This window comes from Hippoglossus stenolepis, chromosome 10 (genome assembly GCF_022539355.2).
Source record: "Hippoglossus stenolepis isolate QCI-W04-F060 chromosome 10, HSTE1.2, whole genome shotgun sequence".
Taxonomy (NCBI): Eukaryota; Metazoa; Chordata; class Actinopteri; order Pleuronectiformes; family Pleuronectidae; genus Hippoglossus; species Hippoglossus stenolepis.
The window spans coordinates 22,671,214-22,695,429 of NC_061492.1; the positions used below are offsets into that span (position 1 = coordinate 22,671,214).

General features: G+C 40.8%; 1 protein-coding gene across 2 annotated transcripts; it reads left to right on the forward strand.

The window, feature by feature from the left end:
- Window positions 1–1,677: 1,677 nt before the first annotated feature.
- Window positions 1,678–23,968, forward strand: rin3 (Ras and Rab interactor 3). Of its 2 annotated transcripts, none has more exons than XM_035168278.2 (14): window positions 1,678–2,104; window positions 7,291–7,891; window positions 10,767–10,878; window positions 11,031–11,103; window positions 11,585–11,676; window positions 12,717–13,767; window positions 16,311–16,491; window positions 16,578–16,749; window positions 17,344–17,465; window positions 17,643–17,829; window positions 19,851–19,982; window positions 20,069–20,235; window positions 20,751–20,865; window positions 23,067–23,968. In XM_035168278.2, the coding sequence occupies exons 1-14, from the start codon at window positions 2,070–2,072 to the stop codon at window positions 23,330–23,332; spliced, it is 3,306 nt and encodes a 1,101-aa protein (XP_035024169.2). In that variant the 5' UTR covers window positions 1,678–2,069; the 3' UTR covers window positions 23,333–23,968. The 2 variants fall into 2 exon arrangements, with proteins under 2 accessions (XP_035024169.2, XP_035024170.2); XM_035168279.2 differs by having other exon boundaries at window positions 20,069–20,229.
- Window positions 23,969–24,216: the final 248 nt, after the last annotated feature.

Consider the following 24,216-nt stretch of genomic DNA (forward strand, 5'->3'; position numbering starts at 1 on the left):
TGATAACGACAAACTCTGCAAAGTAAAAAGCCCCTCAGCTAAACAAGCAGAATATTTTCCTCAGGAGTTTGTTGTTTTTCTGCTCACTACAGACATAAAGAACGCTTATCTGAGTTGCTGTGGCCTTGTGGATATTTTCCGCTGACCTCTCTCAACAACAGTGTTTCCGTCCTCTGCCGTCCACTGGCTCCATTCTGAGTAAAACTCTCAGTACTCTTGTGTGTGCAAATCTCCGATCATCAGCCTGTCTGTCCCTGTCAAAGTCACTGATATCACAATGTTTTCATTAATCTGATCATGTGAACATTAACTGAAGCTTCTGACCTGAGTCTGTATGATTCTATGAACTGCACTGCTGCCACACGATTGGCTGGTTATATACAGTAACTGCATGAGTAAGCAGGTGTAGGGTTTTCATGATAAACTGCTCAGTACATCACAGCTTGTTCTGCTGCCCACAAGTGGCCACAAAAATCAATTATTATAGATTCACCACTGGAGTGACTGGTCAATATTTCACACATCTTTTGCCACATTAACCCAATAAGGTGATAATATGAGTGAGTGAGTGTGTTTTCAGCTAAAGACACTGCCCCCTAGTTGCCAAAAGTACAATTAATTCAGCTTCAATGATTTCGGTCAGATTTCTTTTGACTGCATTACATCTGCGCTGGTGCTGTGAGGGAGCACAGATGTGCATGTCGGTGCACAGATATGATGACAGAGATATTTTGATGATGCAATTTCCCTGCTGATCACATAGCTAGTGATAAAACTGTGCCTACAAAATCAATGAACATGTCGTTTACTCCAGGCTACTCCAATGGCTTTCACTCTTTTTATTACAGTGCACAATGCTCGGTCCCATAGCTCCCTCCAGTGGTTATTTACAGCTGTTGAACAGCCATACTCTTGCGAAAACAATCCCACACCTCATTGTCACATTCAGCCTATCTGCAGAGTCAAACCACGTATGACCCCTGTGTGTGCACAGGAAGCAGCTGCACAGTCACCACACTTGGCTGCGTTGGTGTGTATGTGTGTGTTTTTCTTTGACCACAGATGCATGTCCAAGAACCTCCACATCTGTCGTGTTTGCAGTAAGTGCAACTTGAGAGCTCTGTGTAGAAACTGTACTTTGCTCTTGAGTTGTAGTTTTAAAATAAGTCAAAAAAAAATGTGAATTGTTGAATTTGGAACATGAATAGTCTAAAAGGAGAGGGAGTTTTAGACCACGCCTTTTCAACGGTGTCATGATTTAACTAGTTAATGTCAGTATTCAAATGTTGTCTGTGTTGTTGTCAAGCCTCCACAATTGATTTGATCAGTCCCCCAGTGGTAAAGCCTCTAAAAATGCATTCACACTCCAATTCCAATGTGTAACTCCAATCCTACCAGCAGCCTAGTTACTGGTTTTTAGCAAAAAAAAAATCCCCTGGGAAAACAAAGAAAAAGGCCTCTAGATCAGAGAAGAGATAAGCGGTTGACATGTGGTGGGTAAGACAAATACACACAGCAGTCATGAAATCAGGAAGCAAAGAGTGAAGCTTGCAAGAAACATGAGGTTGTACATTCCACAGCTTGAATGGAGCAGCATCTGGAAAGCTTTAAAAGCAGAGTGGGAGGAGAGAAGGAGGCAGAGGAGGAGGCTCAAGGAGCATCTGCTGAATATTGAAGCTGTACGGGACATCAACATGGTTATATATCCAGGAGACATTTTGAGATTCAATGGTGTAAGTAACCCTGTTTGAAAAAGCGATCCAGCTGGTAAATATACCCATACTCATGAACTACAAGCGCTGAGACGTACATGTATGTAACTGACAAATAAACAGAGTGGGGGAAGTCTGACCCCAAATGTCTGTGTCTTCCTGTCCGACGAGTTCAGGAAGTTGAGACAGAAGGGGAGGGCTGACACACTGAAACATAATTTCCCTTTGCGTTTGAGTTTTTCCCTTTTCAGTCCTGCTCAGGAGGGAGAAAAGAGGGGGGGGACAGAGAACAAGGCGGGGTCTCAAATGGAGCTGAAGGGCTGACAGAGAGCAGTCCAACTCCGAATCTGTGGAAATATGATGGAAGCCAGCGTCGTTCCCCAGGACACTGGGTGAGTTTGTGAGGGGTCTGGGGCAAAGTACAACCGAGTGAAAACTACAGAGCAGGAACTATATTCTGCTGAGGCATGAGGTCGTTGTAACGGTCGCAGAGGAGAGGGGGAGCAGGGGGTCGAAAGTCAGACAGCCAGAGCTGGAAAAACAGATGTGATGACTCAACGGCTAATATATAGGTCACTGGCTTCTCAGAGGTTTTTGGAATATTCTGTTTCTATGTTGTCTCCACAGATCAGATTTCTAATGTATGGATTGTAAGAGAAAATACATATTATGTTGAGTTTGTTACAGACATGCTGATATCTGTTGCTGTTTGATTCTTCTTGTGTGGAAGATTATAAGGGGTTAAAAGTTGCCACTGATCATTTAAAATGGCAGATCAGACAGTTATGAGGCATGTGAGGAGATCAGAAAGCTGGTTTGATTTTGAATATACTAAGAGTTTTAAGATTCATATTTTAATCTTTGAACCTTTAAACTTTGTTTCAGTGATGGTGCTCAGGCAATATGTAGTTTGGGCTCTGTTTCTGCTTGTGCAACTCCTCGGCTACACTAGATGAACTTGATTGAACCTAGTGACAGTTACCATGTTGTAACTGTGCAGACCTTAAGTAACAAGTTCACTCTGATCAGGTGAATAACTGTGTTTTGTTTAATCTTGACCATTAAGTACAAGGCATGATAGGATGAAAACTCAATGCAGCAGAAGAGTTAAGTTAACATGTATCATTTTACTGTCATTGTTGCTTGATGTTGAGCCAATTTAAACTTAATTAATTCAAATTAAAAACAATATTGATCTTTGAATTGTGGCAGAGAATAAGTATAAATAGCAGGAAATTTCAATGCTCAAGTCAAGTACATAAGGTACCTCAAAGTTTTACTTAAGTACAATACGTCAGTCAAATACTTCAGTCAAACGGATTCATTCCATCACTGAGTAAAGTGAATGTTCTGTTGAGAGAACTGCACAGAGAGCTCCTTTACGCTTTAAACAAAGGATCTTTAAGCCTTTGGACCATATGAACATATTATTATTATTTTTATTATTTTACATCTCCCTGACTATGATACTAAATACATACTAAATATCAGAGTCCCTGGTATTAGCAAGTTTCATTGCAGATATCAAATAATTCAAATAACATTCGAGGAAGTCTTTGCTGAGTTTTTTACTGAGAACTGCGATTTCTATTGCAATGCTAGCTCTAAAATATAGCTGACACTTACACTGTTTGTTTTTTCTGCGAACCAGTGAAACATGTCTGACTCAAACCGGACTTTCTACAGTTGTGTAATTTCCTCAGTGTTTAGAATTGTCAAAATGGGACAAAAACAAGAAGAAGGTGAAGAAGATTTTTCCAAACCAGGGACCATGAAGGGGCCACAATTTACACAGAGGGGCCAATAATATTTCCAATATCCATGCACAATTCCTGGTTCAATAAGGTGCACATTTAAGTCATTCCTTGTTTACTGTTAGCTCCATAGCTTTGAGCATGGCCACACATATTTGAATATGTCACTTGTTCAAGCATATTTTGAACTTAGAAAAAGCTTTTTGTCATATTTTTGGTTTGCATTGTTAGTAAGTTTGAAAAACATAAATAAAAGACCACTGAACAGACAGGGGGAATTAAGGCCTGCACACTCCTGGATCCACCCCCTGGACAAGATACTTATAGTCTATTCCTTTAATGGAACTTTTGAACATTCAGTTTATGTATTCATGCAGAGAGTGTCTGAGTGTCAGATTTAAAAGCCTACTGTTGATATTGCTTCATATAGCTTAAGGTATCAATACAATGGTTAGGTCATACACTGCCCTTTCATACCAGTGACTAGCTGCTGGCTATGAGGCCCTGAAATGGATCATGGGATTGACTGTGGTGGTTTCCCACAATGCATTTTTATTTTTATTTTCTCTCTTTTTTAAACACAAAGCCCAGCTCAGTACTTAAAAGTAGTAAAGCAGACAATGCTGTAACATGTTACATCAATGTGCCATATTTAACTAGTCAGAGTTTGAAATCACTGTCAAACTAACATGATTCCAATAACTGTCATATGCCCATGATGTTGTTACTCAATGATAAGACTACAATTTTTCTATTCACACACAATCCCACATTTCTTCTTGTTGCACAGGACTCTCTTCGCCCTTTCTGGTTTTAGTCAAATGTTTATGCAGAGACAAATAACAACAGCCTTTCACCAATAACATACATTTCGACTGGTTAAAGGCTAAAATAAGCTTAGTCTACATCTTGTTGTGAAATCTTGTGAAAAGATCAATACCAGTAAAAAATCTACCTATGCATTGCATGTGTTTATCGATATATCTTATTCCTCTGAGCTGTAAAGCTCACTGTTTTCAAAACTATTGAAATACATTGTTGAGCCACACTGTTGCACTGGCTGACAAATTTTGGTCATAATACACCCTGCCGTTTTGTTGCTTATAAGTGCTAGCTGCTGTGTATTAATCTAAACCTAAAAATAGTCTCCAACAAATGCACCATTTACCTGACTAATGTTAAGTAAAAGCTACAGAGATGTTTCAGGAATTATAGGTCAGGGTTGGAACCTTTTTTCCTATCAAGGGTCATTTCATAACATCCTTTAAAAACCATACTAAATTATTACACACCCACACACACACACATGTATATATATATATATATATATATATATATATATATATATATATATAACTAACCTCTCTGATGTAATGGCTGGAATTGCTTCTCTTTTGCGAGGTGTCTGATGTCAGATGGTAGTGGTGTTGATGATGATGATGATGATGATCATGATAAGGAATGAGATGATGATGATCATGATGATGAAGATCCATTCTTTACTTCAGTCTCAGTAAAAAAATGTAATCTACATCCTTGGATAAACTACAGCAGTGGGCGGCAACTAAGTCAAAATGTGGGTCAAAATCGCTACCACATTAGTTTAATAATGACATTGGATTTTTTTTGTCACCATTTGAAGTTATACAGAGAGTCACCGGTGCTGATCTATGTCATGTCAGCAACATTCAACAACAATCACTTCATCTACAGCAATTTGTCTACAAAGTAAAAGCACAATGTTTGTTTTGTTACTACAATGCTTTATATGAAGCTGAATTACAGAGCTTTTATTTTGAAAAGTTGTGAATTTGGGTTTGAAGGTTGTGTCGATTGCCTAACAGACCTCTGAAATGTTTTGCAATGTATAAAAAGATAACGGAAATTCAGTAAATCATTCAAACTTAAACATAAGGCACACACATGGTGAATTCAGTTTCATTTTATGAAAATCATTGACTTGAAAATCTTCATTGCAGATAAACTAGGTAGGATGAACACAAAGTTTTCTAACTTCACTCTGCACCTGTTTATAAAAAAGCTCTGCACACAATGTCCAGCACACAAACAATGAAACAGTATATTGTAGAACTGTTTGAGGAGGAGACAGTAATGACAAGGGTTAGAGCATTAACACAGGACAAGAGAACCGGCCTATCTAATCAGTCTGGTTTAAAACAAACTAGTATCAGCAACAACAAGTTATTAAGTTAACTTTTTCCAGTTAAAGCAGCTGGTTGGACGATTTTAGAGAACATTTTTCCCTGCAGCTCATTCAGTTCTTTACAAACTAATCACACTGGCTTGTGTTTTACTTCACAGAAAAATAGATAATTAGTTTAATTCCTGGAAAATAATAAATCTACTTCTTTTCGTGACAGTTGCCATTATGTTTTTTTATTGATAATAGGTAATATGTCCCATAATATGTGTGTGTTTCATTCATCTTGACTATGACCTGACAAATATACACCCTAAAGGAACTTTATAGTCTGCTATGTCTTACTGCATATGATTGTTTTCGTATTAATGAATTGTTGTGCAGGCCATATACAACTGAAGGTTCCCCACATCTTTTTATAAAAGTATCTATTTGTAACCCAATTTTGGAGGTTCATTAATGAAATATGTGTAATTAACTATGTATAATGTGAAATGTGTTACTAGCATTAGGATCCGAAAACCTCAGAGAATCCAAATTGCATTTCCCATCAGTGGAACAGTTTTTTCTTTTAGCTCACGGTTTCAGTTTAACCATTTTTCTCAGTGTCACTTGCAGCAGCTGTTCTATTTCATTCTTCCTGACCGCCAGACGGTGGTGCTTCCGCACTGGATAGCTCCATCTCGCATACGTGCAGGTCGAGTAGTTATACCAACAAAGTCACCCGGGACCATATGATGATGTGGGGTCCAGTATATAATCCTCACGTCATCACACAATCTGTTCCTTCAATTTTCTTGCAATGGGACAAGTGGTTGCAGGTCAGATTATGCTAGTCTTGGGCAGCCTTAAGAGGGGTCTCTCTGCAAGACATTTGTGCTGCAGTAACCTGGGAGTCTTCATGTACCTTTGCTTGGTATTACCGTGTGAATGTTGCTGCTTCTCATGCAGTGGCAACAGCCGTCCTGTCAATGGTTTCCACCCCTTAGAAAAGTGAGCATTCCTGGTGACTTGGCTGGTATAAGTAATCCAGTAATAAGTAATCCATTGAAATAGAACAAGAGCTACGAACGTAACTACTGTTCTGTGAATTCTGGGTGACCGACAGAGCTGCCTCTCACTCGGAATCTGGGCAAGAAGATTCTGGAGGAACAGATTACGTAATGACATGAGGGATATATACTGGGGCATGCACACCATGCCATCATATGGTCACAGGTGACTTTGTTAGAATAACTACTTGAGCTGCATGTATGCAAGAAGGAAATATCCAGTGCATTGCACCGTCGTCTGGCGGTCATCCAGAATTCATAGAACCTTATTATGTTCGTAACTCTCGTTTTCACTGCAGCTCCAAAGAATAGAAAAGGTCAGAGAACAGCTGGCAGCTATTTAGTAGCATGTTCAACAACTTGTAAAGGCAATAATGGGTCAATGTTGTTTTTTCACAGCTTGTTCTGCTGCCTATAAGTGATGAAGAAAATCTGTCAGTGCAGGTTCAAAACTGATTCAATAGGAACCTACGTAGCAGAGAGCAAGAGACAGGAGAGGTAACGGAGATCAGCATGACCAGAGGGCTGTTTCTAGACCAAACTGAAGTTAAGATGACATCAGTCCTCCGCAGGTTTCCACCACTGACCTTTTGCCTTTCTTTCTTTTACAGCCACACAAGTGCTCTGACAGGACCACTCGATACAGCGTCCATCCCCTCATCGTCTCCTCTATCTCCAACCTTGCTGCCGTTGAACCTTCCTGCCCGTCCATGTCGACCCAAGCCGCTGCCTCCTACAGCAAAGTCCACCCAGCTCCCCTCTCGACCTCCTCTACCTCCATCCACACCTCCGTCCCTACCTCCTCCTCTCCCACCTGTCTCCAAACCTCCTCCCCCTCTCTCCTCCAATCCTAGTCCTCCCTCTGGTCCTCCATCTCTCCCCTCCAACCACCTTCCACCATCTATTCTGCCTCCTCTCTCCCCCACTCCGGTCCCTCCTCCTCCTCTGGTGTCTCTACAGTCAACTGTGTCTAGTGATCCTACTCCCACTATGACTCCTTATTCCCCTGCTCCTCCATCCTCGCCCACTGTCTCATCCTCCTCCACTCCCTCATTACCCCCTCCACCTACCCCTGTTGTCCCATCCGTCTCTCCAACTCCTCCATCATTACTGAGTCCTATCGATTGCCTGGTCGGGAGCGCCTCGGTATGGCAGCCCAAAGGACTCAGCCAGGACCAAGCTCCGAGTATAATGGAGAAAGAGACAGATGGGGTGGGACACACACACACACAAACACACACACCCAGACACACACAAACTTGTTGTGGTTGCCTCAAATCTTTGAATTAGAGTTATCTCTGAAATAAAATATCATTCCAGTTTTAAATGGCTTAATGACTAATTAATTTTATACTGATGTAAGGGAAATGTAGACAAATTTCTGTTACATCTATTTATGTTTATTAGATGACGTAAATAAGAAGGTGTTGGTCCATTGTAAGTACATGTTTTGCAGAATCAAATATTTGCATTTTTTTGTGTCACCACAAACAAGTCAGGGTCTGACCAAAGGAAGCTGTCTCAGCCCTGATTAGAGCATATTCAAAGAGGCAACTTCCTTCCTTCCTTGTCAGCTAATCTTCCACAAGATGAGCAGACAGCAGAATGCACTGTTTAGCCTCTGTTTACTGTTTTCTTATTATTTACTTTTTCATATTGATATATTAACAAACATGGCAGATCTTGGGTTTGTCCCAAATCCAACACCTGTCATCTTGAGCACTTAAAGCAATACTATTTAAACTTTACAGAGTAACACGGCCCTCTGCAGCCAAATATGGTGATTAATTCTGCTAGGCCCGGCGTCTGGGAGATTACGTGGCTAAGCTTATCAGTGTGTTGAGCGGAGCGCTGACTTCGTAGTCCCACTGACTTGGCTGAAATACAACCGAACAGTGGATATTACCCATGATCCCAGGCATCCTGAACCAGAAGCGCTGCGGCTGTAACAAATACACCAAACTCTGTTTAGAACTCTACATATTTTAAAGGATTCCTGGCTGATTATTGTAAATAAACATTTGTTATTAAATTACTTCTAAGTCTCTCTAACATATCTACAGTTAAGCTGCGTGGCTGGATTCTGGCCACTTCAGCTGCGACTATCACGAGATAGAAATGAGATGAACTCCCAACAATATGATTTGGATATTTTCTGGACTTTCCCGTTAACATATAAAGATTCTTCAACAGGAAAACATCCTGAACATTCAGACAAGGGCTTGCACCTATAGGTAGAGCATTCAGCAGGCATAGACATTTCTGGACCTTTTTCTTGCAAGTCTGAAATCAGATTCAGTCTGTTACACACTTCTTAAAGTTGCATAGAGCTAGAACAAGCCTTCAGGTTGTTTTGAAGCTGCTCTTTTTTTGTTTAAAAATTCCATAGTGTTGCTTTAAGTGCACATTCAAGCCCCATCAGTATAGGAAACTGTCGCAAAATTTACCAGCACACATCACACTTAACCTGTACTCAATGTACACTTTCTCTAATACAACATCAAAGCAGTTTTTTAGAGCTACAGTCTACTGTGCAATGCCAGTGCAGTCGTTGTTGCTAGTGCACCCATAAGTTGTCTCAGTTCTCTTGTGCATTCATTTATTGATTCTCTACCTCACCCTTGCTATGGTACATGTGCTCTAGTTATTTCAGATGCTGCTGCTCCCTGCTGTCCTCCACTAACTCCTTCCTGTTTTTCAGCCACCTGTCTCTTCTCTGTCCACTTACTCACCTGGTTCTAAACCAGCTCCTTGAGTATATTTATAAACCAACCCATTCCTTCAGTCGCTGTCAGACTGTGTGGGGTGATTTCCAGGCTGTAACTTTCCACCTTTACTTATCTGTTTTTACTTGCCTGTTTTTTTTTTTTTAAAGGCAGGCTAAAACAGTCACTACCTTCTCACCCTGACTTCACCTTTTGCTTGTCCTTGCCTGCTTGGTCTGTTGAGTCTTAATACAGGTGAAATGATGTGACCTTTTACTGGTGTATCAGGTCATTGGCTGGTTTAAGGCACCCACATTAATTAATATACATGAAACTGGAAGCTTATTATATGTTGGATTCAGAATGAGTATTATTATTCTATTACTACGACTAGAAGGGCGCTTTGAGAGCACATACCTCTTCATGGCTAAAGCCCTATCTTACCAAGTCAAAGTAGAGTTTCCCTTCATACTCCTCATAATAACATGAGATATCTCTGAATTGGTGTTTTGCTCCATTGCTGTATTGTATACCTGTGTGCAGCACTATTTGCAGCATCAGTCTACCTGTCCCAAGGAATCTGTTGCACATGAGAGCGAAGTTTGTGCCCATGCACCCCCGCTACCACCATAGATTGAATGAATTCTGTGTGAAACTCTGCAGGGAAAGTGAAACAAAATTCCTTGATCTGCCCATTTATTCAGATCCACATAAAAAATGTATGGGTTCTTTTCTGACCCATACACCATCCTTCCACTACATTTCGAGGTAATCCATCCAGTGGTGTTCATGTAATCCTGCAAACTAACATACAAGTGAATTATAACACCAGTGTAATTAGAGGAGGTGAATATGGTTGAACGTCCACATGTACCAATCTATTCATTTTATTGCTTTGCAAATCTGATTCCATCAAATTAAATATTAGATGTGTCCTTTTATCTAAGAAATAGCTTCTATACTTTTTTGTCAGACAGAAACAGTCAAAATAATATAATCATATGTCGCATGGATGTACATTAGACCTATGTGCTTTTAGATAAATCAGTTTGAATTGCTTTATAAAATGTTTCTATCCTCTTGAGCATAACTGTTTGATATCAAGTCTTTGTTCCAACAAATCATCTGAGCACAGTTGTCTCATGTATAGTATTTGTATTTATTTGAATGACAGGATGTCCTTCTTAACCAAGAGTCCCACTGAGCTTTGATAAACCTCCATGATCGAGGTTTTAATGCACAGACATGAGATTTGTATCAATTGAAATCCGATTATTTAAAAGTCTAAAATAAATGTATGTTTGTGCTGTATGTTTCATGCACTATATTTAAAATCTGACGTTTCATTTGTCTGTGTTCTGTGCTCATGCTGACATTTGCAGGCCTTCCTGGTTCACAGCACAGAGGACAAGGGCCTCACACTGTCAGTACGCCTACCAGATGACCAGGGGGCGCCGCTCGTACACAGTCTGATGGTCAAGCAGCACAAGACATGTATGTGATACACAACAAAGCAGCTTCTGCTCTAAGGTTCTGCTATTCAATGTTCAAGTGGTATAAATAGAAAATGCAGAAGGTGCATGTCTGAGCTGAGCTGACATGTTGGAGCAGTTAGAGATTCATTCTTGAAATATTTTCCGTCCCAGTTGTTCATTTAGATGGTTCCTCCCTGGTGTTTGATGACATCTTCAAACTGATCTCCTTCTACTGTGCCAGCAGGTAAAATACACACACACGCACACACATTCACACACACAAATGTTATCTATTCTATATATCTGTAAATTCTCAACCTTACTGTTTAAAGTGCCTTGATATGTGTTGTGATTTGGTGCTATACAACAATATTTGTAATTGTTTGTGTTATTAGCTTAAGCACAATGTGATTGTCCATAAGTTTAAATAGATGAAAATCAGATCACATATAATGAGCAATATATGCCACTCAAGTCATGCAGCATACATACTGTATATGCACAACACATACACATACATACACACATGTATGTATGAATGTACACACGTACATATACATACATTGAGGAAAAACTCACACAAAGTGCCTAGGAAATTACATAACACACATGGAAATAAACCGGGGCACGCACATACACACACACACACGAATGCCATGACAGAGTGTTATGTCAGAATATTCCCTGCTTACGCTGAACGCTGGCTAATTGAATCCACCAATCAGGGACATCCTGACCGTCCGACTGAGGTTACCCCGGGCCATTACCACGGCAACTAAGAGAGAGGAGCTGGAGGTCATCTCTGCTTTGGGTGCAGGTAGATAAATCTACATCATTAGTGCACTGAAGTTGGGTCATTGCTGAGAACAAGATACAGCGTTGAAAGAAATAAAAGGATTCACACTTAAAGCCCTGCTTGACAGAGACGTTTCAAAGCGAAGTGAAGGACAGCGTGAATAAAAACATACAGACTCACAATGAATGGACACTTAGGCACTGAGACAAGCCAGGTAAAATATATGACATGAGAAAAACCAGCATGGATAACCAGAGTATACGATGTATAATGTAAGCATTATATCACATTTACAGGACCTATTGGACATTAGAAGGTCCTATGTAATTGTAAAAAAATATATTATTGTCTGCTGTACAATATTTAAAGTTTCTAGATATCCCTTAAAAATAGTTGAATGTTCTGGAGTTTTAATCATGAGAGTTAGAGTGGTACATTGACAATACGGATACTGTTCTCAAAACTTCCAGTTAAATGTCAATCTATGGGTGACTGATAGTTTAGTTTAGCATAACAACTGGATTAAGGAGGAAATATTCAACCTTGCTCTCATAATCTGTTCAATTACTCTTTAAGATCACTCATGAACATGTTATATTTCATTTAATCAGTGTAAAAGACAAAGGGTGAATATCTGTTTCATGAGATGCTATGTGCAGGACCATTACATGAATGAGCAATGACAGGAAGTCATTGTCTCTTCTGGTTTCCTGGCGACATCATGGTGACAAAGAACCCACTTTAGTCATTGCAACCAGCTAAGAAAGACTCCCTCTCATGAAACTAGAATTATTTCTCAACTCTTCTGAAATGATTAATTTTATTTAAAAGGAAATCTTGAAATCTTCCTTTAATCATATCAAATAAAACACCAAGAAAAATGGAAAATTATCAGCACAAGATCAACAATGAATGTTGATGCTCAGCAATGAAAGAATAGTGATATAATATGATATGAGATAGATTGTTTTTAGAGAACAAACCAAAAAGTACATATTAGCTAATACATCTGATACGTGAGCTCAAAGCAACTTTTCAACACTGTGCTGCATGTGTTGCAGATTTCTGGATGTCTGAGCTGCACCAGCAGGCAAAGAACCAGGACCTGGTTCTGGATCAGAACAGTCTGTACATGTACGTCAACCCGGTCACTGTAGAGGACAGCCCCAACAAAAACCTGAACCCTTCCTCTGTGTCCAATCAAAACATCGCCTCCTCCCTGCAGAATGGAGAAGCCCCACAGAAAGACCGCCAAGAGGACAAAACTCAGTCCAAGACCACGATCGACCAGGAGATTAAATACAAACGCCCCCCACCCCGCCCACCCAGCCTTGGCTCAGGGTCTGGGATGGGCCTCCTCTTCTCTCCCCCCTCACCTCACCCTCCATCTTCTGTAACTCTAGCATCTGTGAGAAAAGAGGAAGGAAGGGGAGGAGGTGGGGAGAAAGAAGAGAGGAAGTCAATGTCAACATCACCTTCTCCGTCGAGGCCTCCTGTCCCCCCGCAGAGCCGTGGTGCTCCGCCTCTGCCTCCTGCTCCTCTCCGTCGCACCTCCTCCAGGAAAAACACTGACCAAGAGGTAGGAGAGGGGACGGAGAGAGAGAAGGGACAAAATCCTGACAGGAGAGCTGAGAAAAATGGGGGAGGAGACAGAGGACAAGAGAAAACAGGAAGTAAATCAGGTCTGCTGAGTGAGGGAGTTGAAGAAGAGAGCAATAGCCAAAATCAAGAGGAGGCAAAAACAGATGGAGAAAAGAGTGAGAAACAGGATGAGAAGGGGGAAAAAGAGGTCAAAATGGATAAAGAGGAGGAAAAACTGAAATCTGGTTCACAGTGTCCGTCATTAGTGAAGAGACCGTCACGTCCAGTCCCTCCACCCAGGAGGAAGCCATGTTCCCCAGACGCACCTGTGTGCCCCAACCAGGCTGAAGGAGGTTTAGCCAATCAGAGTGCTGGGATGAAAGTCCCACCTCCCTCGCCAGCGCGGAGGCCAGATGTGTCACTGTACTCTCCACAGGGAGGCGCTGTTCTGGTAACTGACCCCGACTCCTGCTCTACCAGCAGCACAGAAGAAGAAGGAGAGCCGAACCAGGAACAGGAGCAGAACCACAGGTAGGTTTTGATTGGCTGGTGATGGCAGAGGCTGGAGCACTTCCACTCTGAAAAACTCATGAATGGCACGTTTTACCTAAAATGATGTGAAACAATAAATGATCCAGGGATGTTGGGGACAAGGACTAGGCCACAAATGTTATTAGTTTATTATTACTATATTAATGGTTACATTAATACTGTAATATTATAAAATTCCGTACAAGTGTTCATCAGCCTATATATGGTTTCATACCATCAGTAACAGTTAGTGCTAAGATGCCTTAAAAGAACCTTGCTTTCATGGATATACCTTAGATTTAATCCTGATGACTTGGACTCGGGTAATAGGAACACGACTCAGCCTTGACTCTTCCTTGATGGATCAGACTTGGACTCGACTCAGGCTCAAGGTCAAATTACTCACTATATCTTTTTTTCCCCTATCTTTCTTCAAGAACATCGTCTTTCACTTTGAGGACAGGAATTATTGGCTTCACATTCACATTTTGTAATGCTTTCACCCGAAACCCTCCGCTCAGCAATCAAATTGCCCCTGCTTGTGCATAGATTTGCTCTGCTTGTACTCTGCTTGTACTCTGCTTGTACTCTGCTTGTGCTCACATTGTGCTCAAATTGTGCACTTGCATTCAGATTTCCTGTCGACAGCTCTTCTCCTTGCACTCATGCTACTTCTGTGCATGCGTGAAACAAGTCTGTCATAATTCCTCAACCAATAGAATGCCTGGTGTAATGATGACAAGTGAAATTATCCCCCACTCGTTGTTAGCTTTATTTCTTTGAAAATGCAGTACAGGCAGTTCATTTAACCAGGTTCATGCTCTCCTGCCCTCTATGACAAAGCGCACGTGCACAGTTTGAGCAGCAGCAGATAAGCACAAGCAGGGGCTAGTTGAGAAAAAACAACTACAATACTGTTCATATATATATATGTACAGTATAGGCAATTTGTTTATTTTTACCAGGGAGAATGTTTGCCAGTCTATTTGGCACACCAATTGTCAGGTAATTATGTTTTTTGGTCATTTTGGTTTAAAGGGATGGCATCTCCCCCTCACCCCCCTACAAATTGCCTGGTCTATACTATATATGCAACCAGGTAATGTGCCCTATGAGTTATGTGAAGGATTTCTTGTCAATCATCTTAAACTAATTTGGAAATTCAACATGTTTTCCAAATATTCATGCAGAACTAGCCACTGAGGTGTCGCTGATGTACATGTACAGGTCTGAGTCAGTGTGCACCCTGTCAGGAAGTCTTGTTTTAATAAACCATGTGACTATGTAGAAGCACATGTGGTGCAAGGGGAGGAAGAAAGGTTCCAGAATAACCACTTGTGGTAAACCAAAACAGAAAAGATATGTCTCCTCAATGTACAATGTACACTGCTTAAAGGCTATTGATTCACTGATTGTGTGACATGTGGCATCAAGATCAGTTTTCCTTTTATCCCATCTACACAGTATAAATAAGGTTATTTAGCTTTAGCAGGTTACTTTAAATGAGTTTAGTAAATTGTTGGACCGCTGGAAAAGGGAACACGACACGTTTCTATTCTTAGATCCTCACGACCAGTAGATCTCCTGAGATTTTCCCACGTTAAACTCTGTAGAGTTTTTACTCAGAGGGCAGCCAAAAACAAAATCAGCCAGTGAGCAGCGGTTCTGTGGACCTAGGAGAATGATCAGAATGTTTAGAGCTGACAGAAAGACCATGGAAACTTAGATAACCTCAGAAGTAACAACACCTTGTACTCGCTGTGGGTGTTCTTCAAGAGCAGGTTGCACTCCTGTCAGACAAGAAGAGAAATGTGAGGCTGCAGTGACACAGACTCACCAGCACTGGACAGTTGATGATTGAAAAACGTAGCAAGGTCGGATGAATCTGGATTTCTGCTGAGGCTGCAGATGGTAGAGTCACAATCTGGAGCAAATGCATCCATTTTTGGGCACAGTTGACCATCTTTTAATGGCTACTTTCAGCATGGCAGAACAACGTTCAGGTGTGGTAGAGTCAGGGTAGAGTAAGAGATTAGCAGCTCATCTCAAAAGAAGGTTTCTAACATGCCACAAAGAACTGGGGCTGTTTAACAACTAAGGGAGGAACTAGCCAGTAGTATTAGGTATTAGTATGTTCCTAATAAAGTGCTTGGTGAGTATGACCTCGATATTTAAAACGTACTTGTGCAGTGCCTGTAGTAAACCTGCCTGTTCGGAATGGGTTGTTTGCTGGTTGGAGCTTTCTTTCAAAAATTGTAAAAGTGACCTGCAGTAATTGAGAAGCAGCAAGCAATTTTGCTGTATTACTTTTTAAGTGTGATTCTTGCCTACACCTTATCAGGCACAAGCTCATACAATATCTGACCTGAAAAGGTTGTTTGCTTTTTATTATCAACAAAGAAAGGAAATTCAGTCACTTCACAGAAAGTTACTTCAATGTTTCTAAAAGCGCCACATGCACGTTACAAATCAAACACTTAAGTGCAGAGAATTACTGGTTTGAAGAAAAACTAAAGATGCAGTCTCACTGTTTGTTTCTTCAGTCGTCCTGCAGAGAGCCGTAGTCCCAAGGCAGCAGTGAGGAGGACCCCCACCACCATTATGTTAGGCCGAGCCCGCTACCGCCTGTCCAGCGTCATCACCGGCTTCATCAGCCATGACCGCCGCCTCACACAGCGCATTGTTGAGCTGGCCAGGGACCCTCTGAGCTACTTTGGCAACCTGGTGAGTACGCAGTAGAAGTCTGATGTGTGTGGACTGCTCTGGATAACAGCGTCAACCAAAAGTCTAAAACACGAATACACCTGTAGGTCAAAGAGCACCGTGCTTTCACCCTGGAGACCATGACAAACCACTCCTCGTCCACCGAGCTGTTGCAGGAGATCAGACAGATGATGACTCAGCTGAAGAGTTACCTGCTGCAGAGCACAGAGCTGCAGGCCATGTTGGAGCCGCAACATCAGAATGTACAAGACAAACTAGGTGACTTTACCACTATGTTATATTTTATTTACCATGTTTTCTGTCTTTTAGTTTCATGTGGAACTAGAGCTTTAGAGAATTCTTTCAAACTGTTATTTCCTCTATATATTTTACTTTGTATTCTACTACTGTAAAAACAGTACAATGTCATATATGAGGGGGGATCCTGAAAGATACAGTTGAGTTACATTATGAAAAATGTTTTAGAAACTAAGAATTTGTTCTGACATCAATGTGTTCATGTGGTTCAAAGTCGCAATGTGGTTTTAACGCTAAAAGAACTTGAACGAATAAGTCTTGGTTTCGTGTTTAGTTTTAAGGTTGTTTGTTTATTATGTTTTCAAAACATGACAAGATATATAATTTATTTCCCTATTTTTCATTTTATACAATGATGAGGATGTATGTTGTTTTAAGTGATAATTTACAATGTATACATTCAACATACAACACCTGTACAACCCAAATTAGTCAAGGATTGATGGCGAGGCTCGGGTTGTAAGGATGTTTTTTAATATTTTCCATTTAGACAGAAAATTTGAAACATTTTCTTCTGCTTAATATGTGTGTGTGTGTGTGTGTGTGTTCATGCAGAGAGCATAGTAGAAGCTGCCCTGTGTAAGAGTGTGCTGAAGCCACTAAGGGAGCCAATTTACAAGTGTCTGGAGACATTACACTCCAACGACAACAGCCTGAAACAACTGACACAGAACCAGGTACAACACAGCATGAGCTCTATCACAGGGGTTATACTATTAGCCGGGAAGTGATGGTAACGTACCTATATACAATTCTTACCAACATGACATGTACACTACCGCTGCAGGAGACTGCTACTGTGCATTTAACAACAGCAGCACATGTAATGTTGCCTATGTGTGTTGTTGTGTCAGTCTGTTCTTCTAGGAAGCACCACCACAGCATTGGGAGTAACCACTTCTGTCCCCGAGGCTTCCGCTATGGACAAGATCAGCATCAAACTGAACAACCTCCATCTAGACTATTCTCCCCAGAAAAAGATCGAGCTCCTGCTGAAGGCCTGCAAGATCATCTACGAGTCCATGTCCGTCAGCTGCCCCGGTCAGAACCCCCCACACACCTTTAACCTCTGAACCCTAAAGGCTCATTTATGCTGCCTCTACGTACGACAAGAGACATGTCCATTTAAAAAAAAATGTAACTGTCGCGGACCAGATACTTCCATGTGTTCATTGCATTATCATGGTTGTCAATCATTACATCCACTAGAGGGCAGCACAGAGGTGAGAGTTTCTGACAACAACTTAGTGGTCATGGTGAACGATGTCATGAAAATGGACCTCTACTAGGGTTGCAAAATTCCGGGAATATTCAAAGTTGGAAACTTTTCATGGGAATTAACGGGAATTAACGGGAATAAACTGGAAATTTTGTGGGTAATTTATACTAACTGTATTTACCTTGTCATATACAGACATAAATATAAACATTTTGTTTTGTCATGAGCTGATTTGAGCCCTGAGGAAACTTTGGGCACTTGACTATATGCTTCTGCATCTTTGTGGCATTCTTAACATAGGTCTTTGCACAGTATTTGCAAATGTACACAGCCTTTCCTTCTACATTGGCTGGGGTGAAATGTCTCCACACATGAGATAGTGCACGTGGCATTGTTCTGTAGAATAAGATGAGAAAAACTGCTTAAAAACACTAATGCAATGCCAGAGATATAAATAGTTAGCTAAACAATTGGAATCGTCTTTAAAAATATTTTACAATTGATGGATAAATGAATAGAAATAGGCTAGATGAACAGATGAACAATCCTCAATCAGCATGCTAATATATTTTCCCAGTAATATCATCAAAACTTCCCTGACTAGTCCTTGGGCTAATGCTGTAGTGTGGCCTCAATAGCCCTGCTGTAGTGTGCAGGATACTGGGAATTATCTGTGCATGTGATGGAGAAATGCACAGTGCAGGGTTGAAATTCAACGTGCAGCGTGTGCTGCATTCCATACATCTTTAAAATAGAGTTTTGAATGACGTTTTTATTGCTCAGCGTTTAATTTGCGGTCATTTTTTTTTTTCAAAATTCCCAAAATTCCCGAGCTTAACTTCCCATGGAAAGTTTCCGGAAAGTTTCCGAAAATTTTCCGCCCCTTTGCAACCCTAACCTCTACACTAGAGGCTGGGTTGCTTCCTCAAAAAGTTCCACCAATATTGTAAGTAGTCGTCTCGCTTGAACTACTGGAAACACTGCCCCCTCGTGCTCGTCTTTCAGAAGACGAGCACAAATCTGGATGAAATGAACGCAGAGTACTGACACAAGGCTCTCTCTGATTCTGTTTATGTTTTTAACGTTGAGCATAAATGAGCCTTTAAGCTGTCCTTATGTCGGTTTTAATAAAAGCTAATCAAGAAATAAACACAGTTTACCGCACCAGGAGATATGCTTGTTTTGCAGCTTGTGTTCTGTGAATATATTAATCAAACTAGGCTCCAGATACATAGAGCTGCATTCATGGTAAAAAAAAACGCATTACAAGCGTTCTCTGGTGTAGATGCTAACTAAGCAAGATTTGGATATTCATGGGAGCTAATGTTTTAAATTATGATGATATCAAACGTATTCATCTTTCATTAGCTGTTTTTTTCAACAATAACTGTCAATATGTGGCAAAGTTCCTATTGACAGTTTTTTGGGAGTTGTGGTTGTTCTATTCCACCATGTGTTTTGCCATTGGAACCAGTTTGCCCCAAGATCTTTCTGCCAGATAGCCTGAACATAGAAAGGCTTTTTGGTTTTCAGATTTTCATTTGATTATGTATAGGAAAAGATTGTGGTTTAGGTCAAAACAGACCCTTTTACAACATTAACCAATTGCAAAGGCTTCTGCTCATTTTAGAAATGCTCAAACAGTACATGTGCATATCTTAGTATCCATGTCGATTGCAAATAAATTCCGTGAATAAGTGAATCAAATTCTCCAATTCAGAGATGGTTGGTTCCTCTGTGGAAGTCAAAATAAGTGTGTGTGTGTGTGTGTGTGTGTGTGTGTGTGTGTGTGTGTGTGTGTGTGTGTGTGTGTGTGTGTGTGTGTGTGTGTGTGTGTGTGTAGGGCGGGCCTACGGCGCTGATGACTTCCTGCCTGTAATGATGTACGTCTTGGCCAGATCCAATCTGTCCACCCTACAGATGGATATCGAATATATGATGGAGCTGATGGACCCATCACTAACAATAGGAGAAGGTAGAGTACACAAATACATGCCCAGAAACAGTTCTTCCTGTGGACATGTTTATTACATGACTGATGGTGTGTGTGTGTGTGTGTAGGTTCCTATTATCTGACCACCACCTATGGGGCTCTGGAGCACATTAAGTCTTTTGACCAGCAGAGGTCAGCAACACGGCAGCTCAGCAGAGAGGTTCAGGACTCCATCCACCGCTGGGAGAGACGACGCACACTCAACCAGGAGCGTATGGCCCAAGGATCTGTGCGGGTACACACACATACACACATTAACCAATATTAGTTTCTTGGAAAAGGTACTTTAACCAAAACTACTACTTGTCTAACTCCAAACCATTATCCTAACCTTATCATACACTAAACCAAAATCAAATTTTCACCATTAAATGTAATTATTCTCCCTTATGGGGACCTACTTTTTGTCCCCATGAGGAAGAAAAGTAATTTTAATGTGACTGTGTAAACAGATTTACTTCCTCATAACAGAAGTCATACTTACATTCTTACACACACAGAACATGGACCATTGAAGAATGCTGCCAGTCACAGTGTGTACTATGGCTCAGACACAATATGATTAAAATACAATATGTACTAACAAATATTTCCTCATGAACAAATAAAAAACATGTTGATGGTATGTATATTACTCATATTTGCAAAAGTAAAACTGAGAACAGAAAAGCGCAGGTGGAGTCACACACATAGGGACACAAGGTGGAGTGTTATATTTCTGTAATGTTTTTGTGTATGTGTGCTGTGTAGGACTTCCTGACAGTGTGTTGTCCTGAGATTGGAACCAACCCAAAAACTCTGGGTGTCCTCCCCACGACGACCATCGAGCAGCTGGCTGAGCAGTGTGCTGCTCGCTTTGAACAAGGTGAATGTCTGGAAGAAGCATTTCCATAAAGTTTAAACTGCAAGAGACAGATTTCATGTATTTATTCACACTGATCCAGCAGAGGATGAGATATGCTCACTTTTACTCCCGAGTCAAGCTTCAGCCCAAAAAGCGGCATTTTCGATTTCCCATAATGCAACTGGAAACTGTAATTCATCAGTTATTTTCTCAGATATGAAAAAGCTGCTCCATAGCCACAGCAAACAGTGCAGGAGTGTCTTCCCAAGTAAATTGATCTGTAAATTCAGTGCAGTGCCTCTTCAGTTATTTAAGAAACAAAATAAATGCAAAAAAATTAATTTGAGTGTTTATGTAAGACAACAAAAGTACTGAAAAAACTAAATAAGTAGACTAGAATAAACTAGATACAAATTTGGGACAGGGGACAGTGGGACAGGCTGAAACTTAAATCCAAAGGGATTTGGGGAAATGCACGTGATCACTTTACACAAGAGCTGCATAGGAAGAATGGTAATATATGGAGCTGGGGGTCAAGACAGGGTTAGTCTATAGCTTAGCATAAAGGTAAAGAGGAGGGGAAGACAGCTAATCATGCTCTTTTTAGAATTATAACAGAACATGCCTAAAATGTCGAAAGATCATTTGATTAATTTGTGCACAAACAGAAACATGATCATGAGAATTTGTGATTCCAGATGAGGTTAAATGATGGAACTATTTCTTTAAGACAAACAGTGGGACATGTTCTAATCTATAAAGAGAGATTGCCACCGGGCGTTTGGTACCACCCAGAGAGTGTAAATAAAGATGGACGGCCGATCTCCATTGTCCAGAAATGAAGCCAAAATATCCAAGATGCGGATGCTGCCATCTTGTGGTGATGATGTAAATTCAGTCTGTGCAGTAGCGATTGGAGAATGGAGCCACGATATCAAGGTCACACGGATTAACATACATCAGTGTGCTAACAACTACCTAAAATGACAAAAAACTGATTCATTTGACTCACATTTTGACTTTTAACTTTTGCTCATGTCCCATCTACTAACATATTCTTCGGCCAACCACCAGGGGGGGATTGCGACACTTTGGCTTCACTTTTGGGGAGCTGTCATGTCGTCCATCTTTATTTACAGTCTATATGGCACCACCGTGCTTGTAAAGAGTTGTGCCACGGCCAGAAAAACAACAGTTTGTCAAGAGATGGTAGCTTTCCCCAAAAAAGTGCACAAATTAAACAAGCAAAACACAGCAGGTTACTCAGTGAGCTTTGGAGGTGAAAGTATGAATATAAATTATAAATTATTTTCAGAGAGCCCGGCTAGCTGTTTCCCCCTGCTTCTGGAATTTGTGCTAAGCTAGCCACAGCGCTCCACTCAAGCTCAGTACTGAACACACAAACATGAGCTCAATATTGAACTTGAAGAAAACCTTCCTGGCAGTGTTTTAATCTTCGTTAGGTTTATGCCAATAATAACTGTTATTTTGCTGGTAATCTTACTGCTAATTAGTTGCTAGTGTTAATAAGTGAGTATTTGAGTTTCCTGGTGTCAAAAATGTGTTTTTCTTATGGGGTATTGTGACTATGGCACTACCATGCCGTTTCAACACATGAACTCCTGAGACTGTCCGCACCGTTGGGTCGGTACTTTCTTCTTCACACGTGAAAAACACAGCAGGAGATTCTCCGGAAATCTCTGGAGCGTTCTGGTGAGGGGTGGTGCAGCAGGCAGCGGCAGGACGTAATGTGTACATTCCTCTGTGGAGATCACATGTTTTTGTTTATGGCACATCGACACCGGTGTCTGCTCATATCACCACAAACTCTCTTGAAATCTTCGTCGGCGTCCTCGACGTGTATGGCACTGCTTTTTCATCCGGATATTTTTGTAGTCCTTTTGGTTTTGTTTCAGTTTTTCATCTGTTGCTTGTTAGAAACATCATCAACACAACCACTCTTCCTGGTTTACCTCCTGCTGTTTTTACATTGGGTCATTCGGAAATTATCTGAATATAGGGATAATACTAGGGAGCTGGCAGGAGAAACTGGAGAAAGTTTGGAGCCTCTCACTGGGACGTTTGCGTTCTCACATACAGCCCCTCCGGATAATGTCAGGAGTTAAAGTTAAAGTTCAGTACATGTCTGAAAGCAGCTATAGATTATCACTGCACTGTTAAGTCATATGTTTGTAACATGCCTCCGTGTTCCTCTCCTGCAGACTGCTACACACTCAGTGTGTATATGGATGACGTTGAGCAGCCCCTGGTCTCTACAGAGCTGGCCCTTAGTGTTAAGAACAGCTGCCAGCCCGGAGCCTATTGCTTTGTCTATCACCCCATCGAGGAACCCGGCAAACAGCCTGGCCGCAGCTGCCCCAGTGATCCGCCCCCAGCTCTACCTACAGAGAGCTTCTTCGCTGCTGACGAAGCCACAGTGGAGCCAGAGGCAGAAGAAGAGGAAGAAGACAGTCTGATTAGTTTATAACTGCTCCAGCAACACAGTGGATGCTGCTGTATCACTATGGCAACCATCAACACAAGTGCACCTGAAATATTTATCTAATTCAGAGTCCAGACACATGTGGAATATTGCATGCAAGATAACTGAAGGATTGACTCTGAGCAAACATGTATATATGATATTACTCTCTTCTAATGTGTCCACACAGTCAGCTGTGGTCCCCTCTTTGTGTTTTTTTAACAAGGGGTCTGGAACCCCAGGAACTACAGGAGTATATGGTTTTATAAAATGTAAAAATGCATGTAATTTCAAAATACACATACATTACCATGTTTAGGCTTTTCACGCTCTATAATACTTGATGCTTGAGACAACCTGGCGTAGACTATAAGTTACAAAATATGTTGGTTCAGGATAATAAGAACAGGACAAATCTGTAATTTTTTAAAAACAACTCCACACCATTTTGACCAATTTGACGTTGTGATAAATAACCTCCCAAAACACTTGGGGAAAACTCATTGAGACTCTTATTTAAAGCAGAGGTATAGAAGCAGCTATATGAACCAATTATGAATATTCATTCCAGAAGTTTCCTTCCACATTTGTTTTCTATATACTGATACTAACTATATTGTAAATAAACTGGTTTTCACAGTTTGACCGTTCTTTTTCTTGTTTGCTTCTACAAGGATTTGTTCTTCTTAACAATATTTCTGTAGTATAGTTCTATCTGAAAATAGGTCTCCAATATGAGATGATGAATAATGATTTGCACAAGATTTATTAATCATGTACAAGCCATTAATAAAAGCAGCCGTTTGATAGGCAGGTTGTGACTGACTGGACAACATGACCACTTACTGTACCTGTAAAAATCAATTTGGTCACAACTAAGGAAGCATTTA

Bases quoted from the DNA above. Each gene is read 5' to 3' on its own strand.
- rin3 (XM_035168278.2), top strand. From the start codon at position 2,070: ATGATGGAAGCCAGCGTCGTTCCCCAGGACACTGG. The intron at 2,105-7,290 runs GTGAGTTTGTGA...TTTCTTTTACAG, and splicing joins GTCGTTCCCCAGGACACTGG to CCACACAAGTGCTCTGACAG. The intron at 11,677-12,716 runs GTAGATAAATCT...CATGTGTTGCAG, and splicing joins CATCTCTGCTTTGGGTGCAG to ATTTCTGGATGTCTGAGCTG.